The sequence below is a fragment of the Apostichopus japonicus genome, chromosome 14 (assembly GCF_037975245.1).
Source record: "Apostichopus japonicus isolate 1M-3 chromosome 14, ASM3797524v1, whole genome shotgun sequence".
Classification (NCBI taxonomy): domain Eukaryota; kingdom Metazoa; phylum Echinodermata; class Holothuroidea; order Aspidochirotida; family Stichopodidae; genus Apostichopus; species Apostichopus japonicus.
Window position 1 is genome coordinate 12,682,282 of NC_092574.1, and position 25,864 is coordinate 12,708,145.

General features: G+C 38.3%; 1 protein-coding gene across 4 annotated transcripts; it reads left to right on the forward strand.

Moving 5' to 3' along the window:
• Nucleotides 1-1,616: 1,616 nt before the first annotated feature.
• On the forward strand, nt 1,617-24,913 carry LOC139979986 (uncharacterized). Of its 4 annotated transcripts, XR_011797418.1 has the most exons (4): nt 12,541-12,784; nt 13,481-14,711; nt 15,077-18,059; nt 23,471-24,913. XR_011797418.1 is itself a non-coding variant. In XM_071991297.1 (3 exons), the coding sequence occupies exons 2-3, from the start codon at nt 13,526-13,528 to the stop codon at nt 15,436-15,438; spliced, it is 1,548 nt and encodes a 515-aa protein (XP_071847398.1). In that variant the 5' UTR covers nt 1,617-1,772; nt 13,481-13,525; the 3' UTR covers nt 15,439-16,934. The 4 variants fall into 4 exon arrangements, 3 of the variants coding, with proteins under 3 accessions (XP_071847398.1, XP_071847400.1, XP_071847399.1); XM_071991297.1 differs by lacking the exons at nt 12,541-12,784; nt 23,471-24,913 and adding an exon at nt 1,617-1,772 and having other exon boundaries at nt 15,077-16,934; XM_071991299.1 differs by lacking the exons at nt 12,541-12,784; nt 23,471-24,913 and adding an exon at nt 6,680-6,795 and having other exon boundaries at nt 15,077-16,934.
• The last annotated feature ends 951 nt before the right edge of the window (nt 24,914-25,864 follow it).

Here is a 25,864-nt window from a genome sequence, read left to right on the forward strand (position 1 = left end):
TTGGTGTGCGAACTGAATAGGATCAAAAATGATGCAAGGAATGGTTTAAAATGAATATTCTAAAGGTACGTTCGCAGACTTTAACTGGTTTAGAAGTAAGGGCAACGGGTCGTTTAAACAGGATATTGAACTAATTTTGGATATACGGGTATAATACCAGACTACTTCCATAAGTTAGTGATAGATTGAGTTGTAAAAGACTGATTGAAAATAAACGTAATAATATTTGCTAATTGAATTGCATATTGTTTTAAAACCCGTGGTGAAAGCTTATCTAGTCGAGCAACCTTTAATGAGTGAAGCCTAGATAAACGGCGACGAACCTCGCTTTCAGTAACCGTTATTATGTCACAATCATAATTTGAGACAGATGTTACAATTATTAGCACAATTATGGCCAGAATTAAAAACCCTGATCGAGCCGTGTAGAGCACAGCTCTTGCAGGTTATTACCACAATCTTGCCTGCAGACCTAATTAATCTCCAAAATGTGCCCGGAATGCACCATTACACGTCGAAACTTTAATTTTTCTTTCTTGGGGAGGGGGTGGGGGAGAACCCCCTCCCAACTCCTTCATACATTGGAGTTACCTTCGGCGATCTCATGGCTTCAAATGCCTCCGTTTATCTTGGTCCCCACGGTTCACATACAATGTATAACTACTGTATTATTGCACAATATAACTACAAGTATGGGAATGTAGAATATCCTGACGCGCCTGACGAACCGTGTCCATGACTTTATAGTTGGTGTGGGGGGGGGTCAATAAACATGTATAGAAGAACAGATTGTGGAGTGGCAATTGGGGAAGGGATAGGGTTATATACACACATTTCATTTAGTTTACCAGGGGGATATCATCTAACTTTTGGCAGTTTCCTGTTTATGCAGAAACTTTTGTTTTTATTTACTACATTATTACGATTGAACTTAACTATCTGGCAGTCGCAAAAACATGAATTCGTGCCCTCACTCTCCCAGTTTTAAGGCTTCGGTTTACGCAACAGGAGAGGGGTAAGGTTTCTCAGAAGGGGGGGGGGTGGTAGTCACTGTTTTAGATTACAAAAACTATCAGAAACTGCTAGTTTCCCGTTTGGAGTGTGGCGGATCTGCATAGTGTTTTTTCGATTACAACGTGACTTGTTTGCTTAAAATGAAATAAAGATATGATGCATTGGAAATTTGCGAGTTAGGTCTACCTTACACCCTGATGTACGGTAATGTGTGGTCTAGCGAGAAAGGGTGGGAAGGGGGGGGACTAAGCCCATCTGTACATTCCTTTTCTTAGTTCAAAACTCTGGTTTCATCACTGGTCATTTCAAGAAGCTATAGAGAGAGGGAAAGTGTTTTATTTGTGTATATTCTTACCGTTTCTAAAAATAAACCCTCAATCAATAACGAAACAGTTGGTAGAGCAATTAATAGCCTGAGCAACTGAATAGAGAGATAATAGAATGAACGGAGAGGCAACTGTTATATTATTAGCGGCACCGGGTGTTCTATTGAATGCATTTGATAATTTAACCCAATATTTACCAACGACCAATATTATTTAAAGCGCTATAAGGTTATCTGTTGCTATAATGCAGTGCGTGTCGTCAGTCGAGTCGTTGCTAAGGGTATATGTTATGGAAAGATATCTCACATGAAGTTTGATAGCTTACGATGAAGCTATACAATGCTGTATATTAAAGCAACACATAATTTAACTCAACACTATAACGAAATGATACTATAGGACATATAAAGATGTATCCTGGATGCATTATGTGTGAGTACGACTTCGTATATAGCTAATTTTAATGTCTTATTTCTTTGTGCGTGTGTGTGATATATGTGTGTAGAACAGTAGACCGTTGTGTTAACGATATAACAATAGGCCTACATACTCAACTTTACACCCGATTCTCTCAATTAAGTTACTTGAGCAATGTTCTGTTTGTGTGCTACATCTATAGTTTATTCTCTTTTAATCATGCACAAAGGTGCAAATGAATAAGAGTCAATTATTGGCAATTAATCTCATCAGTTAATGAAAATAACGTGTCAGCCCAAGTCTCATATACCAGGCAAGGCTACATCTTGTATGCAAATGTGATATTAGTCTAGGTTTAGGGATCAAAGTAAATTGGTGAAAAACTTCAAAGTGACCTTACACGTCTGTATTGTTATACGTCATTATTGCGTTAAATTCTACGATATCTATCACCGAAGTTCGGAGGATGGCTATTGGAGATATAGGCCTATATATAGTTACAATACCATGCTATGATTATCAGCTGCTAATAGCTATGAGGTATATTCATTTCATTATTTGACAAGTTACTTTATTTAGCAATACCGACAACTTCCTGGTTCTCTCTTACCATATATTCTCTATAATGCCTACAATAATTTCATAATTGATACTTGTACTGACCAATCTAAAGTGACCAGGCCTATATGTGTGTGTACATATATAATCAGCGTCCATAGCCTAGTGGTTAGGATGTCCGTATATTAAGCGGGAGGACCGGGTTCGAATCCCGGTGAACGCTGGAGTTTTTCTCACTGTTCTGGATATTCGAATCGGGCCTCCCGCTCTGTACGCGGTCAATCTAACCACTAGGCTGTGGACGCTGATTGTATGTCCATAGGTTCGAAACCGGTAAGGCAGGTCGTAATTCCACTGTAGGCGTTTGTCACCTGAATCGAACAATACTAGTTCCGTTTTTGGTGACGTATTTTGCCTTACTCTAGAGATCAAAAATGATGCTAACCAACTCGAAATCATTTGTGATTCCTAAAGTCGGATCTCGAAAGAGATCTTTTGAACAAACTTTACATTAATGAAATGTAGGTAAACGACAAAGGCAAATGAATATATATGTATAATTGAAATCGTAACGAGTTGAATCAAGAACAGTGAAAAAACTTCCAGCCTTCACCGGGATTCGAACCCGGGCCTCCCTCTCTGTACGCGGACACCCTAACCACTAGGCTATGGACGCTGATTGTATGTCCAGAGGTTCGAAACCTCTGGATATACATATATTTATATATGTATATATGTATATATATATATATATATATATATATATATATATATATATATATATACATATATATATATTTATTTATTAATTTATTTATTTATATATATATATATATATATATATATATATATATATATATATATATATATATATATATATATATATCGCATTTTCAACGACAAATGGTTGTTGAAGAGCTATTCAGGCTATACTACAATTCAATCCATTTTCAAAATAGGCCCTGGTTATATATAGGTGATTCTCAATACAAAACAATGAAGTTTATACTTTGCTATATGATAAGTTTATGGGTGACTGCTTTCTATCACGTAAAATAATACCATATGGTACAATGAACATAATAAAACTTCTATCGCTTTAATGGGGGATATATACTATATATACGATATTACAGTATTACATTGCATTTCATGAAAACGCTGCCAAAACAACGCTTACCAGGCACGTATCCAGGGTTTTCTAACCCGGAGGCGCGAATTACTATCTAAGCGAAGCGCCACAATCGGTTGGTGCGCAGCGTACAGGAAAATTTCAGGTTTTGATACCCCCCAGATAACCGGAAATGGCACTTCTCGGGCTTGAAAATGACCAACCAGATGTACACTTTTGCCTGAGAACCAAGTATTTCCCAATAGTTTGTTTTCCATCCATAACCTTTCTGAAGATTGTCACCAGTCACACATGCATGTTCGACCTCATCGCATCACCTGTGGATCATGATACGCCCTTGGATCCACTACATGATATTCACAAGAAATGTGCTCAATTCTCCAATCGCATGCGGAATTTATTTTTAGATTAAATGTACGAGTTACGGTACTAGATTTGGGGTAACAATTAGCACTTAGGTCGGAGTGTATAACCTTTTTGACTGTTGATGGCAGTATTGCATCGAAGGACACAGGTCTAGTGCAATTCGCATATAGATCCTGGTCTAATACCGAAATGCGTCATATTCCCCGACGATTCGGTCGAGTTCGAGACCAGCCACAGTTGGTTTCATAGCACAATTGTACAATTGTTTAAGGCGTCCATACACACACGCACGTTATGATAGACCATATATAGTATAGATATACATGAGTTAGAGAGGGAAAATGGAAACGTCAAAAATGGAGTTGTCGGTGTAAGAGGTAGGGTGAGGCGCACGCCCCTTCCGAAATCCTCGATCCGTCACTGACTACTCTGTGTCATGATGTAATAGGGATCAGCGCTGTAATTATGTCACTGTTCCTCTTTCTCTTCCCGGAGTCTTGGCGCTTTTACTCCCTCCTTTCTCCTTTTTATCTCTTCCTCCTCTTCCCCCCCCTCTTTTTTCCCCTTTATTCTTCTCTCTTTTTTCTCTCCTCTTTTGTTACATCTTTGTTACATTATAAGCGTATAGTTATATAAGTGAAAACCCATAATGCCGATATACTTGCCATTAGTATCACTATATACGATCAAAAAATCTTTCATAACGAACAGGTTTTTTTTCAATAATGGACGTGTTACATTCTCATTTAATACCTCATTTTGACCTTAACAAGCTGTTGCATTGAAGAGATTGATTCGGGTGAGCAAATTTATCGCAAAGACAAATCTCTAAAAGAGGTCAGTAATTTAAGCCAGTGCTTTTGACTTTTGCTCCAATGACACCTAAAATGAACAATTTTAAATAGAAAAATATTACACTCTTAAAGGTTAACCCTCGGAACTAAACTTTGAGATAATTTAAAGTATTAAAATTATTGTCATAAAGTGAGAAACATATATCTCGAGTTGTACGTTTGGTGTCCTAATGATTAACCAAAAAGTCCCATTATAGGCCGGTTACGCGAACCGCTCACTGCAGGAACGGATTTAGGAGTTTTGTAAAAGGAGTAGCTTGACTTGCAGATACATGACTCATGACTTGACATGCGATAAAACCAAACGACGTGAGACCTGAATTGAGTATATGCCTGACTTGTTTACATCACCAAAGTAGACACTACCAAGTTTTTAGTTGGGAATGCTATGCCCGATTGTAACAAGTATTCAGCCTATATTGTGCTCAATATCTCTTATACATTCCACTTACAACTTGAGAGACACATGGTATGTACTGCACTGAGCTGTTCAAAGACTTATACTAGTATGAAAAAGAGAGGAATTGTGACTTGGTTTGACTTGAATTGAGAAAAATTTACTTGTGACTTGACACGACTTGCGATAATACTAAATCACTTGTCACATGACTTTGACAAACTTGAAATGACTTTGTGACGACACTGATCCTCAAAGTCTCTGCCAAACCGAGAGGCATTTGATAGAAATCCCGTTTCATAAATAATTGTAGAATCACTGTTGTCAGTTTCCAGCAAGTGACTATATGTTTGACTAGGTGTTTATAAACATAATACACGTGTATATATATATATATATATATATATATATATATATATATATATATATAATTATAACTTCATGGATCAGTGCATGGGATGGATCGCTGAGCAATGAAAGAACCAAATATTTGTTTTCATCAGAGTCAAATGTAAAGTAAATCGAGTTCCCCACGGTCATGGTGCACCAGTTATACTAAATGAGGATTTTCCTGTTGTTTGATAAGTAACGAATTTATTGAAAAGGTTCGATATAATCGAAAACCTTTGCGAGAATGTGTTTTACCTTCCTTAATTACTTCTAACAGTAAATATCAGAATTAAAGACATTCAGTTATAGATGCTGTGTCTATCCTCCATCCACTCTCTTGAGCATTACATATAATCCTATATGGGTACATACGCCAGGCATGCTGTGCCCGCTTACACATATATAGTTAAGAACTATACATGTTTGGTTTATTATATGGTGGTATCGTTCGAAGTAACGCAGGGGGTCTGCGCTTTTAATTTACCACTCTCGGTGTTAGAAGGGTTCCACCTTGAACCCATCTATTCGTGGGTTGACATTATTATCGTCAGTCACATTATGTGGAAGGCTTATTATTTCATTCTTGTATAACTCCTACAGTATTGCAACACAAATGACTAACAGTTGGTAAACGCCTGTTTTGAATTATGGCGTATTTAATTGTTTTATTAACTTGATATGAAGCGTAGGCTGATATCTACAGTAGGCTATCATGTAAGCGTATGCTGCTATATACAATATCATGTGGAGTGTTAGCGTGGAGTGTTAACTCAGTGGCTAACGCCGGTGCCTTTCAATCATAAGGTCCCGAGTTCAAGTCACTCCAAGATTAACGTATGTCGTCCAGTTACAGAGTTGTTGACAGTTGACAATTCATAATCATGGACGTTAAATATGAATGTCAGAGACTGACTTCTGTCAGCTTGGGGCTTTGATAAGCCAATGATGGCTTCTTCGCGAGTTCCTGCTTGCAGGAGGACCTAAAATACATACATGTAAGCGTATGCTGAGACAGTATCATGTAAGCGTATGCCGATATCTACAGTATCATGTAGGCGTATGCCGATATCTACAGTATCATGTAGGCGTATGCCGATATCTACAGTATCATATAGGCGTATGCCGATATCTACAGTATCATGTAAGCGTATTGCGAATCTACAATATCATGTAAGCGTATGCTGATATGTACAGTATCATGCAAGCGTATGCTGATATGTACAGTATCATGTAAGCGTATGCAGTACCGTATCGTGGGAAGAAAGGGAGAAAAGAAGAAAGGGAACATTTACTAGACATGATCTTAGCCAAAAGGCTGGAGGTGAGTGGAGACTTAAAGCGGTAAATATTTTCCAAGTTCCAATCATATGTTATGTTTTAGTATCATTATAAAAGGAAAAGTAGAAACAGAAAACGCTTAGATGGGCTTTTGCGCTTTAGTGCAGCAATTGTGTTAACCTTCGTATGCACACGCTGTGAATTGAGACAGACATGTACAGTTTGCCTTGGTTTTTTTATACTTACATATTTTAAGGTATCAACTCTGCCGATCACGATTAACACTAATACAGCATTGTGTTGGTAAGTTATAGATGTGTACGTTCTGGTTCGTTACCTATCAAAAAAACTGAAGGGTAAATAGATTGTAAAGAGTAAAAGAACCCGCGACCCGTTTCCCCGCGACCTTTCACAGCGCGACCAAAAAGCTTTGTTCTTGGGTAACTGTATAGCGATCACATACAAAAAAAAAGACCGAGTGGACTTAAACCGCACTGTGGGTCTATATTACACGTTAGCATTCAGAGAGAACAGAATGTCGACTTTCAGCCTAAATTTCAGTGAACTCTAAGTTTGTTTTTGTGCGATCTTGAGAACAAAAGATTAATCGCTTCCTGGCTGTATATGGTAGAAACGGTTTGTAAACAAAGATAAAAGAAAATTATGGTAAACCTTTCCTGTTGGCAACGATATATGTGTTTGTCACGTACAATGATATGCCTATGAGAAATTCTTGACTTCAGTAAGTATAAACTGAGCCGACTTTATATGCGTATAATTTGCGGATTCCATGTTACATGCAAACTTCAGAAATAACTATCGGTGCTGAAATGCTGGGCTAGTCAATGTAGGCACAAGTTTAGTGAGGGGCACCGGTGCCCACATGTGACTTTGATTTGATAGATCGAACCACAAAGATACCTCAAACCTTCCCGACAAAATGGACCATCTAAGCAGTCCGCAAGTCAAACACCAGTATTTGAATAAGTTTCAACACACTTGCCCATTTAAAATAATAATTTACAACAACTGTTCACATTTCAAGAATACAAAGGGCACCGTTAATTTAAAAAAAAAATAACGAAGAAAGGGTCCTTTTTTGCTTTAAAAAAAGGGGGTACTTTTTACTATGAAAGGGTGAACGTTTCAGCTTTCTTCACAAAAACTGAGGGAATGTGCCAGGCCAGGCAAAACAGTTACCAACTTAAAGTAAGGCACGCCAAAGGCTTCACAATATGACGATGTATTGTAATATGTAGACCTGTTTGTGTGGTAATGTGTGCACATCTAAACCGTATTTTGCTGTCGTTTCCTGAGCGCTTATAGCATTATGTGGGTCTAAGTTTTCTTTCTTCATTTAGTAATTACTTGATCTGGCGTCAGGGGTATTAAAGTCAGTGGCTTAACTAGGCCTGTGAGAAGTCTCGGGCCGTCCTGCCCTTGTGTCAAGGACCGGAAAATATGAATACCAGTTGGCTGAAGAGAAGTCTCAAAATCACAAGAATCAATTCATTTTCGTATGTCTTAACTTAGCATATAGTTACTTAAACTTCTCTCCCGATACCCATCAAAATGGGAATTCATACGAAACCCTTCCTCAGCAGAGAAAGCTCGAGAGTGCAATATTTGTGAACAGTCCTTGTGGGCCTATTTAAAATGCTGCACCGCGATTAGGTTACTCCTTAATGCGTCACTGGCTTTAGTATCCGCGGTTACACACACATATCAAGATTCTGGTCGGTAGTAGAGACCAGATATTAACTTGGTTCATTTGGGTTAAGTTTGGCGGGTAAAGCTCCAGAATCTTCAACAGTTTCAATATATGCATTTATATACATTTATTGTGGTTCCCAATGTAATGATTTCTAAGCTATACGCTATAGAAAAAGGGAGCACCCTGACATCTATTTGAAATTTATCTTCTATGGTCTACTGGTTTCCTTTTCTTTTTGTTATCTAGAAAATAATTTCAGGTAGAGTAGGCGCTTTCTCTTTCCAACTCCTCCAAAGCCTATGGTTATCCAATGAACAGGGGAAGGTCCATAAGTTGGCCAAAACTTTAGAGTCCTTTAGATTGGAAATAAAAGTTTTCATGAAGTTGATTTTGAAAGTAAACTACGTACATTTGGTTTCTTTTCCAAATTCATCCATGAAATAAAGAATGAAAACTACAGTAGGAAAGTTGAAGACCCTAGCATGTCTAGACTTCGGATGTGTGTCCTAGTTAATCCGTAGATGACATTGCAAGGATCTTTCCTGTACAGCGTAAGATTTTTTCACTGGGGTTCTACTGGTAATGCGTAAGGTTGGCATGTAAATATACATTTCTGAGTACATAAACAAATGTTCCTTATACGTCATCTGCCGTACAAGCTTGCAGTTGTTCTCGTTATAGATGTATTTCTATTTGCTTTGATTTAATTTTACGTTACCCCTGTCAATATAATGGACTAACCTACAACGCTTAAGTTATATGCATGTATAGGGGTAACAATGTCTGTGCCGAACACAGCATATTCGTTTTAATTTATACATAATATTCCCAACATTTACCAATTTAATAGTAGCCATACCAAGTACAATTTTCATGTTCCTTTGGTAATTTTATTCTACCTGTTGAATATCTTTTTCTGACATTGACAAACAGTGTAGATTTTACGATTTTGATAATAGCAACTTTTTCTGTGAAATGACGGTATAGCCGTCGCTGGCCAAATGAGTTGCACTATCGAAGTATTGGGCTCTGCGGACTACAGCGGTTCTGTATGCTGCCGTGTTGGTCGAATCTTATACCCAGTGACGTAGCCAGGATTTTTTTCAGGGGGGGGCTGGGGGCTTGACCATTTCCTGGGTGGGCGTCTTGTTACTATCTAAGCGGAGCGCCACCATGAGTTGGCGCTCAGAGCACCGAACATTTTTAGCTAAACTTGAAAAGGCCTCCTAGATCGTTGGAAATGACACTTCCCAGGCCTTGTAAGCTACTCTAAAGTTTTCCCAACATCCTTTATTTTGAGATCCCATGTCTTGATATGGTCATCAAATAGTTTAGTGAAATAGAAAAAAAAACAGTCTGGTAAGTTACTTTGAAATATCATGACATATATTTTGTGAGTTTGACACCGGCATTGACATTTTTCAACATCTTTGCAAATTGCGCGTGGAAAATAAGGAAAGATTGACTGGGCTTTCAGGCAAGTAACATGCACAAATGACCGAACTATGTCAAACTGACATCACAGATTGCTTCTGAAATATTATTAGGGTAATAGACTGATTGGCCGGTAGTTCTCAGCGAAAGTATTGTCTCCTTTCTTGAAAATTTTGTTTTTAGCGGTTTTAAGAGCATCAGGGTACGTCCCAGAAGTGAACAACCGATTGAAAATGTAACAGAGTATCGAGGCAATGACGCGAGGAATGATGTGAGAAACATGTGTATGATGTCAGCAATTTTTACCTTTTAACATCTTCTTTGGCATTCCAGTACCTGGAAACCACCATTCTATAGGAGTATAGTATATGGTATGGTATACCTCGTATTATGCTTCCACCCGAAGGTGCTTCAACAGACTAAGGAAATCCTTAGTCGGAAATTATTGAGGTTCCAAGTTTTTTGTGCGTGGAAGGACACCGGCGAATCTCGCCTTCTCTTTTCGAATAGTGCCATGAAGTAACGAGGCAGGGGTGTGTAGTCCTGCTCCCGGGACCGCAATTTAACGTCCCCTCCGAAGGACGTGAGTACCGCTTCCCACGTGTAGCCACTTTCCTACCACGAGAAAGGAGCGGGTGAAAATTGAGTATAGTATAGCTCACTAGCTTGTTTTATCAGTTAATGCTCACTGTTTGCATGATCCTGGTTGGCTGTTTGTATTAGTATTTATTCAGGCGCGTAGCGAGGAATTTGCCAAGGGAGGAGCGAACCTGTAGGCAAATTATCAGAGCCGTAGATTTGGCATTGAAAACTATCTAAGCGTAGCGCCACCATAGGTTGACGCGAACGTAGGCTACAAGAGAAATTTTGGCCGAAAATGCCTCCCAGATCGCTGGAAATGTCACTTCCCACGCCTTGCTTTTTCTATTTTGAAATGACTAGCGATATCATAAAAACGTGCAAACAAATATGCTCAAGGGGCGGTCGTCCCCTTCGCGCCCCCCCCCCCCGCTTAGCTACGCGCCTGTATTTAGAGCAGGACTTATATAATTCGACGGTGGTTAACATGCGTTTTCAGTACAGTGCGACTACTGTAGTCTGTAGATGTCTTCTCGGCCTATGCGCTATGTCACTTCAGGTTTTTCAGCAACTATAGCCTACTGCCGGTTTGGTAATGGCGGCGGGGTCTCCATGCTGGCACAGTTATTTTGGGCAGAGCGCCCTCTAGTCTTATATTCTGCTCTATGGTAACTACAAAGTAGACATGAACATATTTCCACGCAGTGTTTACACAAAGAGCCTATGCTGGTGTTAAGATATGGAACGCGAAAAGGACCACAACATATGATGATGTTAATGATGATCTAATTTTATACGTTCATGTACTAAAAAACTTACGATCATGTACTAAACATATACGATGATGTACTAAAAAACTAAGATGTACATCAAAACATTTAAGATGATGTACTAAAAAACTAAGATGTCCAAAACATGCGAAGATGTACTAAAAACGTAAGATGTACATCAAAACATATACGATCATGTACTGAAAACTTGGGATAATGATGAAAAAGCGCAAGTTACAAAAACAAGTGGCGTATGAATATCCATTATTGTCGTTTGAATACGCGTACCCATAGGAATATCAAAGATGATACCGAAGCACCGACCCTAATGGTTCTTAATTAGTTTACACTAAATATTCGTACTCGTATGCATACGCCACATATGAATATACATACGCGTATGCAGACGCCGCTTTTTTTTAACGTAACATTATTATTACATGATCGTATTTGTGTTGGTGTACATCGTACGTTTGTACGGTACATGATCGTATATGTTTAGTACTTCGTATACTTTTAGTACATGATCGTATATGTTTGGTACATGATCGTAAATTTTTAGTACATGATCGTGTATTTCTAGTACATGATCGTAAGTTTTCAGTACATGATCGTATAAAATTAGATCATCATTAACATCATCATATGTTGTGGTCCTTTTCGCGTTCCATATTAAGAAGCTATATACAGGCTAATTATGGATCTGAGGTCGATTTACCACCGTGGCAGGTTGATATTACGTAATCACAAAACTTTCCAAGCTATAGTGTGCTATAATTGGAGCCAATAAAGCAGATCTTTAATATAACTCTACATGAATGTCGTTGTCTCTGATTAGTCAATGTATAGGCTTAGCTGATGGCGTATTTTCTATTTATAGTTTCTCCCCCTCTATATCACGCTCTTCTTTTGTATTAATCTTGTCTCTTTCCAACTTCCATATGCATTTGTAATGATACCTCATACTGTAAGAATAACCTGGATCTGATAGGCTTTAGAACAATACAGCTATGTGTATATGCCTCTCATCATTTCGACTTACATGATGCGGTATTTGATAATCCGCCGCTCCAAAGTAATTCAAATTTCTGTATACTTCTTGTTGTATGTGGTACCGGTTTCGTGAATTCGTACACTACCATGCAGTTATACTGTAAAGTCTAATATGTGTATCTGTTGATTAAACTGTCAATCGTTAATTAATAAATGTCTTGATCCCGGATGCTCAGTATGAAAGCAACTTGTAATCGGATTGTGGCAGTTTGCTCATCTTCTTACAGGGACCTTCATTTCGTGGACAAACAGTGTTACAGTGTGTACGCTGATAACAATATAGTTTAGTAACAAATCGAAACAAGATTGAAACTTAGGCTTAGAGGTTCAAAGATCATCAATAGATACAATAAACGTGTAAGGATAGCGATATGAGTTTGTGTATCGTTATACTTACCCAAGACACAGACTAAGTCAGTTTGGAAGTTCAGTGGGCACTTTACCTATAAATGCTTCTGTGTAGTTTTGAACTAGGATGAAATTGGATGACTTTTCTTCACAAGTAAGTATTACCATTATGTGGAGACATTCTGAACTATAATAAGACATATATAGGAATACTACGCAGGTAGGTCTGAAGTAGATCGTTATCCAGGCTGAAATTGAATCCAAAAGTATTACGGTAAGAGTAACATTAAATACTTCAACGTACTTCGTGATACTAGAATATTGCATATCACTTTGAGCCACTGTAAGGTAAATTTGTCAAAAATGTTCAACCAAACCCAACAAGCATGCTTTCAACAAAAATTGGCAACCTCATGCAGCCTTCGTAAGCTTTTCGTGTGATTATACGTTTTGTAAAGCCCAATTGAACCATTTCGTTAATCCTTCTCAGTAACGACTGTAAAAACAAACTTATCCTAACATACAACAGTTGTTTATGTATTCCTCATCATAACTGTTGTTCCCTTTTCCTTTGTTACCGTTAAGGGGGTGAGCTTGCATCTAGAGCGGCTGCTCCCTGGCATAGGGAGGGTGCTATACCTTATAAGGCAGAGCTGCAAGTTTCCACCGCATGAAAGTCGTGAGAGTAGATTACAGGAAGACACAGAGCTCGGCAGACTCTACCTTTCTATAAAACCTGCGACTCTGAAATGTTTTGGAAATAAGCTATTGTTTTGCGGTTTCCTTATCGGTCCATCGACATCTTCCACAAGTGTTTATTAATATGTTTTTCATTGTTTTAACTCCATAGATACAATTATAACATTCGAGTTAGCCTGTCCCGCCGCCTTTAATCATGAAAAACGTGTTAACTAACGACCTTGGAGATCTCCGGAAAAGCAAAATGTCGGAGATGACGTCAGAGATTAGATGTCACAACCACGCCTACCAGGTATCACTTCAAAGACAACTTACCCATTGGCATAAAGAACAAGTCGTCGCCGTAAACAAGCTGAGTAAAATGCAACAAACGTCATTCCAGAAACTGATCAGAGTAGAAAACGAAAAACGAAAGTTGCAAAGGCAGGCTCGCATTAAAAGACATAAAGATACACAGAGGAGATTGAGAGAGCAGGCGGGGAGAGATAGAGAGGACGCCATCAGAAGAAGTTTGGAATTAAACCTGACCATCAAAAGACAGACTCAAACGAGAGAGCGAGCTAACAGGATGGTATTTCCTCTAGGAGATATAGGAGGAGAACCTTTGATGGAACAAGACGAATTAGACGAAGAGGAAACAAGAGACATATCCAAGGGTGAATATAAGGTAGTTTTTACACCCAGGTCGGAAGAAAGAGAAACAGAGAGTGGACTCGGTTCGCCGATCGGACCTGCAAATCCTAATAATAGTTACAATGACTTGCCAAACAACGAATCGAGTCTAATTAGGTCAGTAGTTGATGATGTCTTTGTAGCTAATCAAGAATCTATTCCTCGTTACACTAAACATGAGAGTACTATGTATCCACAGAAAGTAACCAAACTACCAGATATTAAATCCCATGATACAGAAAAGCTTTCTCTTGGCTCACCAAGTCAACCTACGCAACTTCAAATGAAATCTACCGAAGTATTGCCGCCAATAACAACTTCGGCTCCGAAAGCAGAAAACTATAAACTGGATTCGCATATGACAGAAACAAAATCTTCCAAAAACGAGGACAATTTCAGAAGCAAAAGGAAAAAGGAACGTCAAGATCTTGTTGATGATATGCACAAATATCACATTGGAATAGCCAATCGGAGCTTTAAGATTCCGGAATATGATGCCCCGCTGGTGACGTCAGTAAAGAAATATCACAAGACAAGTGACGGAAGTTTCACGTCGACAGAGGTTTCCGTTCGGCCTGCCATGGAGGACTTCAAGTTACCATCAAGAAAACCCTATTACTTGGTCTCAAAGGCTCTCGTATGGGAGAAGCAACGAGAGGCAGACCGAGAGAGGAAAGTGAGGCAGTTTATAAACAGACAAAAAGAGATTGGTAAGAGAAACTTGTCAACTTTTAAAGAGTTCGACACTTTCGGCCAGCCAATGGGATACAAATGTAGTTTGGAGTAATAAATATCAAAATTCAATACAACACCAGGCTGCTTTGTCAGAATGATGGTATATTCTTCGTGCCCCCCCCCCCCCCAACAAACACACACTTGCTAAGAAAAACCTGCCGACCCACAAAGATTAGAACCGACGTCAAACATACCACGTAATATACCAATATCATCACAGAGGTCTTGAATTTGCACACTTACTAGGAAACCTTAATGTTGGCAATTTTGTGACGGTATATACATAGATAGCATAACGTTCTTATCTTTTCCTTATCCTTCTTTCTTCTCCAATTTACAGAGGACGAAGCGAACCAGACGACGGGGAGGGATGAGACCCCATCGACACCGGAACTGCCCTCAAATAGCTACCAACGGACCAGAAGGCAGAGCACCTACATTACTCTTAATGACTCAATCCATCATAAAGCCTTGTTGGGGGTCGTCGGTGACAAAGATGACCTGCGTAACTGTCGATATCTTAGAATCCAAGATAGCGGGAGAACTGAAAAACATCAGGAAGACAAAAGTGAAGATGGACTCAGTAGAACATTCTCACCTACTAAACTTAGACGAGAAAAACTGTCGAGTTGGGGAAAATTGTCATCCGTGAAGGCATCCCCGACAACAAAAGATCAATATTATTATGTGTCCATGCTTTGATGAATACAGAACTAACGAAGTATAAATGTTTTTTAGGAAAGTCACCGATGCGTTCTGACTGCGAACATTCACCCGATTCTTCGTCATATAATTACACACTTGTTACTTGTTTAGAGCATACGTATAAGTTAACACGTTTCGTAATCCCTGACGTATGACCTTTTAATAGAGGGCGCTCTATATGAATAAGTGTTACTAGCCGAGGATCTTGAACAATATTCATCTCGATACTAGACCATGTGTTACGTATGAAGGATAAATCAGACTAACAATATTTAAATAAATGTTGCGTATTTCAATATCACACAAAGAAATAGACTCACGTATTACGTTGTACCGGCTAGATAAAATGATGACTTTACAGACTAGTCTACCCACCGCTTCATGTAGTGATGTAGCACCTAGATCAGCTAAGTGTCACAGTGTTTCGATGGAAACTCACACCAAAAATGTCTTAAAGGCATTGAAGACTCGCTCAAAACCGCGTGCCGCGATCTGAAAAAGTTAACTTTCTGTTGCTTGCAAGTGAAGTTTTGTTCGTGTCGCTACAAAATGCAAACAGTAACGAAACGTGATACCTTGTTATCTTTAGCTGTACACTAGTGTCTAATTACCGACGGTAGCAAGCTGTGTGTGCATGTATTTTCTGGGATCGATGGTGGTGTCTAACACTTCTGTTACACCTCATTCGAAACTAGGTCAGATTACCGGCATTAGACGTTTCCTTTTTGCGCGAGTCTTCACACCAAAAATGGAAAGTATACCCATTAAATATGCTTACCTTATTAGATAAACATGAATAAGTAAAAGAAAATTGTAATGGAAACTATGTTCTGTAACAAACGAACTGTAGACATATACCATTGGATCAGAGAGGTGACAATTGATGTCATAACAAACATGCCCTAACGTCAGTTATGGGTTGCTTCATTTTCCCGGAGGATAAGGTTGCAATATTTACACAGAATAATTTTATTTCATTTCATTTACACCAGAGGGCTTCCATCTTGTCAAAACTTTATCATCTCAGCAGCTACATTAACAAATAACACACTAACATGCTAAGCAGATTACTGAATATACAAGATGACACCACATGTTTGAAACACTCTATGATATCATTTATAGACATTTTCATCGATTATGTTATAGCAAAACAGGATGCCCGTCTTTAAAAAAAATGAGAATTTTAAGGCTGGACTCTCAGTAGTGACTCATTTTATTAATTTTGTTATTAATATGGATGGGTTTGCTTTCCTTTTCAATTGATCCAATACATTTGAAAGAAGTAGAAACTGACCATTTCCGAATAAAGAACGTATTGGATATTGTTTCTTGGACAATCCTTGCTTTCGGTGACACAAAGTTGACACGACCACATGTGCTATGGAGACCAAATCCTCAACTTTTGTGATAACGTTTCCTGTAAACAACGGTATAAGAGAGTTGACTGATGATTTAATAAATATGTTGTAACGTTGCTGTTATGTATTTTTGTCTTTTCCCCTACCTCCCCCCCCCCAACCCCCTGTTGCAGTGTGGATACGAGGTATAAGGGAGGGCGCCCGACGGGTTTTGAACGTCGTTACTTAAGACAACAACATGACGAAACTCACGCTGAACCACCGATTGACGATCGTAGTCCAACCCCCCAAGGGCCCTTGTAAGGAACACGTTCCTCCGAACGACATGCACAACTGCTTCAATTGGACAAGATTTTGCACAGGTAAATTCCAGTTACATACTGCAGGTTTAAATTTCATTAGATGTGCTGAACTAATTAAGTTTTTCCTGCCATACTACATAGAATGGAAGAAAAGAAATTTACTATTGAAAAAATATGGCTGTCATTTTCTCTAGCGATATGTGCAAATTAGTTCTGCCCATCCCATTCCCTATCCCATTCGCTTCCTTGTATGATTCTGTTACAAAGTTTACAAAGCAGCGTTCATAAGTTTCCGATTCTTTGTCCAACTGACCAATCCATTCCATTAAAGGGTTGGGGTACGTATTAGACATGTTTAGCTCGTACTAGAAGTGATATCCAAAACATCGGTTTAAATGCAACCATTTCAACTTATTTTATACCGGACACAGAAAATCCAAGTTAATCATAATATTAAACAGTCACGGATACTTTCGCAAATTGCTAATTATAAAAAGTCGACCATTTTTATTACGCAGTAGAACAAATAATAAAGTTTACTAGCGCGTTTAAAAACTAATTTGTTTTTATTATCTATAGCTTCAACTTTGCATAGATGTACAGATAAACTATTTGGGTATGCTGCAAATTTAATCAAGATATTCAATATATACCAGGAACAAAGAATACAAGTTTCAGTTTATGAATTGGCTTCTCCCATCCACAAACAGGCTGAACGAAATATCATCGTCAATCATGGTTAAACGTTTTATCTCCGTGGGTGTTCTTGCGCTGTCTCGGCGAATATTGGTCTTAACTTTGCTCACTCTAGAGATAATGCCGATTTCGTCAAAGATATTACCGACTGTTCGGCGTTATCGTTCCTCTTCGACATACGGCCGGTTTCTTGTTCCACGCGATATTCTGCAAACCGTGATAAGAAATCGAACAGATAGTGACGTTGAATGTGGAAACGGTGAGCTTTTCTTTATATTTTGATAAGTTTTTCCAAAAGATGTACGTGACATATTTTGCCTCACTCTAGAGATCAATCGTGAAGCTATAACCACTTCGAAATAATTTGTGAATCTTAAGGCTGGAACTCGAAAGAGATACTCTGTTCAATGAAAAAAAATGACCAGGGCAAATGAATATATATATGTACTTGAAATTTTAACTGAGTTATATATGTCCGTCAATATATAGTTTTAATAAAATATTGAATATTAAATACCCAAATTAATAAATTAAATACTAAATTAATTTTAAGATGTATATAGATAGTTTTTTTTAATAGCTAACTTTACAATGAACAAAAATGTGTAGCCAGTATAGGCGTTAGAATCTTACACAAGCTTCGTGTTTCCGCAGACATATATACACCGATACAGTGGACAAGACATTAGTAAAGCGGTGTGATTCCAAGTTTGTGGTGACATGACAGTTCTTGCATTAATTAATCGTGAAAGATTTTCAACATTTGTGTCTTTCATTTTCCTTTGGAGGTATTTTATTGTATCAAAACCTAACCACTTGAAGTTCTTGGTGGCTGTTAGGAAATGCACATACATATCCTAATAACGGTATGGGATGTGGTCATGTAATCTTGCGACTTAATCGTATTTTATCTCTTTTTTTGGGGGGGGGGGTGGGGAAGAACGGGAAAATGAACTGAAGTATTTTTTTGACTTCGTTGCTGCTTAACGTGATAAATGAAATTGAAAGACTCTCCTGATTACATTTCCTCTCTCTGCCTTCCTTTCACTCTTTCCTAATTTTATGGTATAGGTGGGGGTGGAAGGTGGGGGAGGGGATGGAGGGAGGGAGGGGTATGCCTCTCACACCATGGATCCTCACCTGCTATTTATATTTGATCTCTCTAACTCCTGATTTTATGGCTGTTTAAAACAGACGTCAGCCTGTTACTTCCAGAGTCCCTACCATCAGCAGATTACGACCAATCTCGTTACGGGGAAATGCACGTAGGATATGGAACTATCGAAGAACTGGATTTGGACTATCTACCATGTGATTTGAAAAACCGGTTAGAAACGACTTACCAAAGTCTGTTTTTTATCATCCCTTACCGGAGCAGTGGACATTCAGGATTACTCATACTTGCGGAGATGACAGATGCAAAGAACCGTTTACCGTCACCGTTAACGACGAACGATAAGTATCGATTTGTCGTAGATACCATCGACGAAGACGGAGAGAGTGTAACGTTACGTGTAGGTGAGGACAGCTTGACGCTAGAAGCATCCAAGAACGTTTCTTGTCAAACAGACGAGGACGAAGTTGGGGACGATTTCGATCAACTTACCGGTGAAAGCCTGGACATGACCTGCTATCCAGAAAGATTTGATTGGGGATGTGGTTCAGTCCTGGGTTGGGATACAGGTTATTGTAAGTCCATCAAAGAAAATCTGTGTGAGATTCAACGATATAACGGTGACGTCTGCATAGATGTTACTACTAGCCGTTCCATCAGGTGTGCGGCATCTACGTTGAAAATCACATCTATGAATGGTGTTTTTCGTGAAATTCTTCCTGGATTGTTTGATACACTCCCATCGGAAAGTATTGAGACAGAATGGATTGATAGAGATCACGGTGTAAATATTAAATATCCTTGTCTGTCTCATTAGATTGAGATTAGACTGAGAATTTTAACATTATACATCATTTATATGTCGATGAAATGACACTAGTGAGCATTTCACTATGTGTTTATTCTATATATATACCCAACTATAAGTACAGTTTAAATATGTATTTATTCCATAAAACCAATATCTGATATACATAACCTCTATACCAAGTATATGTTTAGTCAATGTATTCTATTACTTAGTTCAACTTCATGATGAAGGTGTCATACTCAGGTTTTCCTTAGAGCTGAAGGACTGAGGGGGGGGGGGGTTATTACTAACACGAAATCGTTTTTTTTTTTAATGTTTGTTTGTAAGGTGGCGGGATAAGGACTGAAATGGTTACCAAATGTACTGACAGATATATTATGGGGATATTAAGACAATTTCCATGGCCATGGATGGGTTCTAGATAGGACCAAGGGGCACATATATAGCTTTATTGACACAAGCGACCAGTATGAGATTTTCAATTGTAACCCGAAAGAGAGAAGATCTTCAAACATTTCATCACGTGACCCAAGTCTTTTCATGAACGACATTGGAAACATTTCGATGATTTCTCTCACAATTTGTACTTGTCCCGATTCCCGTCTGCCCTTCCTTCCAATAAAACACATGTTATTGATTAATTATGCCACTAATAACAAATGATTAACTGCAGCAGAAGACGAAAACATTAGGTATATGTTTGAATACGTTTATTTTATTAATAAAGAGCTACATTTAATATGAATTAACTGGTCAGATCTTCAATTTCAATGTATTAATTTACCAAGTCAATTACAAGCACCACAACGGATGTGACAGAAAGGGGGAATATACTCAAGCAATAATTTACTCGATCATTGTGTTGATTTTTTCCTTACGCTTCCAGGATAATTCTTCAATAAAATTTACTTTACAGATCGCAAAATATAGATATATCACCATTTTATACCAATATATTTGTAATCATATAGCAGCATTGTTCAAAGATCCATCTCCAAGACACAGATCGATAAAGGGTCATTACCTAACCCGCCCTCCTCCCCATCCCAATCGCTTATACAGATTCTCCAGGCCCACCAATCCGAATTCCTTACTGTTCCCCTACACGTAAAATGAAATTAACAATGGGTTGGATTAGTTTAACGCCATTTTCTACGTTCGGACATGTAGTATTCAATTTACTGCATTTAAGTTGTTTGTCAATGTAGCTACCAGACTGTTGTTTCATGGTTCAACTTGGCCTTTGCTTCATTAGGTCAAGGGGAGGAAAACACTCCAGTCTTTTGACTGCTGTTATCATCAAAAGAAGTTGTCAAAAGCCATTTAATAACTGTAATCAGTGGCAATGAACAGCCCTCCACTGAAGCTAAAAAATATTGGTAAGTTACAGAATATGGTTTGAGATAAGTTTGGAGACATCCAACATTTTGTAAGTTGTATCTGTCTTGTGTTTTTTGCTAATTACTCTGGGATATTTAGTCATTTCCCTTCAGTGGATCTGTTCTCAGCTTGACTTTTTGCCTTTAAGTAATACTACACAGAGTTGACACGACCACAGTGCTATGGAGACCAAATCCTCAACTTTTGTGATAACGTTTTCTGTATACAATTGTATAAGAGAGTATGGTGACTGATGATTTAATAAATATGTCGTAACGTTGCTGTTATGTATTTTTGTCTTTTCCCCTACCTCCCCCCCCCCCGCCCAATCCCCTGTTGCAGTGTGGATACGAGGTACAAGGGAGGGCGCCCGACGGGTTTTGAACGTCGTTACTTAAGACAACAACATGACGAAACTCACGCTGAACCACCGATTGACGATCGGAGTCTAACCCCCCAAGGGCCCTTGTAAGGAACACGTTCCTCCGAACGACATGCACAACTGCTTCAATTGGACAAGATTTTGCACAGGTAAATTCCAGCTATATACTGCTTGTTTAACTTTCATTAGATGTGCTGAACTAAGTAAGTTTTTCCTGCCATACTACATAGAATAGAAGAAAAGAAATTTACTATTGACAAAATATGGCTGTCATTTTCTCTAGCGATATGTGCAAATTAGTTCTGCCCATCCCATTCCTCATCCCATTCGCTTCCTTGTATGATTCTGTTACCAAGTTTACAAAGCAGCGTTCATAAGTTTCCGATTCTTTGTCCAAATGACCAATCCATTCCATTAAAGGGTTAGGGTACGTATTAGGCATGTTGAGCTCGTACTAGAAGTGATATCCAAAACATCGGTTTAAATGGCAACCATTTCAACTTATTTTATACCGGACACAGAAAATCCAAGTTAATCATAATATTAAACAGTCACGGATACTTTCGCAAATTGCTAATTATAAAAAGTCGACCATTTTTATTACGCAGTAGAACAATTAATAAAGTTTACTAGCGCGTTTAAAAGCTAATTTGTTTTTATTATCTATAGCTTCAACTTTGCATAGATGTACAGATGAACTATTTGGGTATGCTGCAAATTTAATCAAGATATTCAATATATACCAGGAACAAAGAATACAAGTTTCAGTTTATGAATTGGCTTCTCCCATCCACAAATAGGCTGAACGAAATATCTTCGTCGATCATGGTTAAACGTTTTACCTCCGTGACCATTCTCGCGCTGTCTCGGCGAATATTGGTCTTAAGTTTGCTCACTCTAGAGATAATGCCGATTTCGCCAAAGATATTACCAACTGTTCGGCGTTATCGTACCTCTTCGACATACGGCAGGTTTCTTGTTCCACGCGATTTTCTGCAAACCGTGATAAGAAATCGAACAGATAGTGACGTTGAATGTGGAAACGGTGAGCTTTTCTTTATATTTTGATAAGTTTTTCTAAAAGATGTACGTGACATATTTTGCCTCACTCTAGAGATCAATCATGAAGCTATAACCACTTCGAAATAATTTGTGAATCCTAAGGCTGGAACTCGAAAGAGATACTCTGTTAAATGAAAAAAATGACCAAGGCAAATGAATATATATATGTACTTGAAATTTTAACTGAGTTATATATGTCCGCCAATATATAGTTTTAATAAAATATTGAATATTAAATACCCAAATTAATAAATTAAATACTAAATTAATTTTAAGATGTATATAGATAGTTTTTTAATAGCTAACTTTACAATGAACAAAAATGTGTAGCCAGTATAGGCGTTAGAATCTTACACAAGCTTCGTGTTTCCGCAGACATATATACACCGATACATTGGACAAGACATTAGTACAGCGGTGTGATTCCAAGTTTGTGGTGACATGAAAGTTCTTGCATTAATTAATCGTGAAAGATTTACAACATTTGTGTCTTTCATTTTCCTTTGGAGGTATTTTATTGTATCAAAACCTAACCACTTGAAGTTCTTGGTGGCTGTTAGGAAATGCACATACATATCCTAATAACGGTATGGGATGTGGTCAAGTAATCTTGCGACTTAATCGTATTTTATCTATTTTTTTTTTTGGGGGGGGTTGGGGAAGAACGGGAAAATGAACTGAAGTATTTTTTTTTTTGACTTCGTTGCTGCTTAACGTGATAAATGAAATTGAAAGACTCTCCTGATTACATTTCCTCTCTCTGCCTTCCTTTCACTCTTTCCTAATTTTATGGTAGAGGTGGGGGTGGAAGGTGGGGGAGGGGATGGGGGGAGGGAGAGGTATGCCTCTCACACCATGGATCCTCGCCTGCTATTTACATTTGATCTCTCTGACTCCTGATTTTATGGCTGTTTAAAACAGACGTCAGCCTGTCACTTCCAGAGTCCCTACCATCAGCAGATTACGACCAATCTCGTTACGGGGAAATGTACGTAGGCTATGGAACTATCGAAGAACTGGATTTGGACTATCTACCATGTGATTTGAAAAACCGGTTAGAAACGACTTACCAAAGTCTGTTTTTTGTCATCCCTTACCGGAGCAGTGGACATTCAGGATTACTCATACTTGCGGAGATGACAGATGCAAAGAACCGTTTATCGTCACCGTTAACGACAAACGATAAGTATCGATTTGTCGTAGATACCATCGACGAAGACGGAGAGAGTGTAACGTTACGTGTAGGTGAGGACAGCTTGACGCTAGAAGCATCCAAGAACGTTTCTTGTCAAACAGACGAAGACGTTGGGGACGATTTCGATCAACTTTCCGGGGAAAGCCTGGACATGACCTGCTATCCAGAAAGATTTGATTGGGGATGTGGTTCAGTCCTGGGTTGGGATACAGGTTATTGTAAGTCCATCAAAGAAAATCTGTGTGAGATTCAACGATATAACGGTGACGTCTGCATAGATGTTACTACTAGCCGTTCCATCAGGTGTGCGGCATCTACGTTGAAAATCATATCTATGAATGGTGTTTTTCGTGAAATTCTTCCTGGATTGTTTGATACACTCCCATCGGAAAGTATTGAGACAGAATGGATTGATAGAGATCACGGTGTAAATATTAAATATCCTTGTCTGTCTCATTAGATTGAGATTAGACTGAGAATTTTAACATTACATCATTTATATATCGATGAAATGACACTAGTGAGCATTTCACTATGTGTTTATTCTATATATACCCAACTATAGGTACAGTTTAAATATGTATTTATTCCATAAAACCAATATCTGATATACATAACCTCTATACCAAGTATATGTTTAGTCAATGTATTCTATTAACTAGTTCAACTTCATGATGAATGTGTCATACTCAGGTGTGCCTTAGAGCTGAAGGGCTGAGGGGGGGGGGGGGTATTACTAACACGAAATCGTTTTGTTTTTTTAATGTGTGTTTGTAAGGTGGCGGGATAAGGACTGAAATGGTTACCAAATGTACTGACAGATATATTATGGGGACATTAAGACAATTTCCATGGCCATGGATGGGTTCTAGATAGGACCAAGGGTCACATATAAAGCTTTATTGACACAAGCGACCAGTATGAGATTTTCAATTGTAACCCGAAAGAGAGAAGATCTTCAAACATTTCATCACGTGACCCAAGTCTTTTCATGAACGACATTGGAAACATTTCGATGATTTCTCTCACAATTTGTACTTGTCCCGATTCCCGTCTGCCCTTCCTTCCAATAAAACACATGTTATTGATTAATTATGCCACTAATAACAAATGATTAACTGCAGCAGAAGACGAAAACATTAGGTATATGTTTGAATACGTTTATTTTATTAATAAAGAGCTACATTTAATATGAATTAACTGGTCAGATCTTCAATTTCAATGTATTAATTTAACCACGTCAATTACAAGCACCACAACGGATGTGACAGAAAGGGGAATATACTCCAGCAATAATTTACTCGATCATTGTGTTGATTTTTTCCTTACGCTTCCTGGATAATTCTTCATTAAACTTTACGTTAAAGATCGCAAAATATAGATATATCACATTTTATACCAATATATTTGTAATCATATAGCAGCATTGTTCAAAGATCCATCTCCAAGACACAGATCGATAAAGGGTCATGACCTAACCCTCCCTCCTCCCCATCCCAATCCCCAGATTCACCAGGCCCACCAATCCGAACTGTTCCCCTACAAGTAAAATGAAATTAACCATGGGTTGGATTTGTTTAACGCCATTGTCTACGTTCGGATATCATATATACAATAAACGATTTGGATAGGTAGTCCGTGTGTGACGTCATAAATGTATCTAGAAGATATGCGCAATTGATATCGATTGGTGTGGTTGTGATATCCTGTCCAGGAATCATCAAGTTCTTGTATTAGAAAATGCATATTTATGAAACATAGCCCCACTGTATATATGCAATAACAAAATCAGACAAGAAACACACGGTTAGAAGTAACATCGTTTGATGCGTGATTTGTTTGTGACGTCATAGGTTTATGTACTCATTTATCACCTCTTTCCAACAACATTCATACTGCCGAGTGAATTTTGCGTTTTCGCCAGTATATTTCTAGGCACGGTCCCCAAATAGCGAGTACTCTTAAAAATATTTGTCGAGGCATGAGAAGAGGCCATTTGTCTTTGGTAAAGATCAATCTGTACACTGAGTACAAGAAAAGTGACCATCTTGCTTATCAGCTGCCAATGTGAATATTGTTTGTCATATCTCAATGCTTTTTACTGGACTACTTTGAAGTAT

Bases quoted from the DNA above. Each gene is read 5' to 3' on its own strand.
- LOC139979986 (XM_071991297.1), top strand. From the start codon at position 13,526: ATGAAAAACGTGTTAACTAACGACCTTGGAGATCTCCGGAAAAGCAAA. The intron at 14,712-15,076 runs GTAAGAGAAACT...TCCAATTTACAG, and splicing joins AAACAGACAAAAAGAGATTG to AGGACGAAGCGAACCAGACG.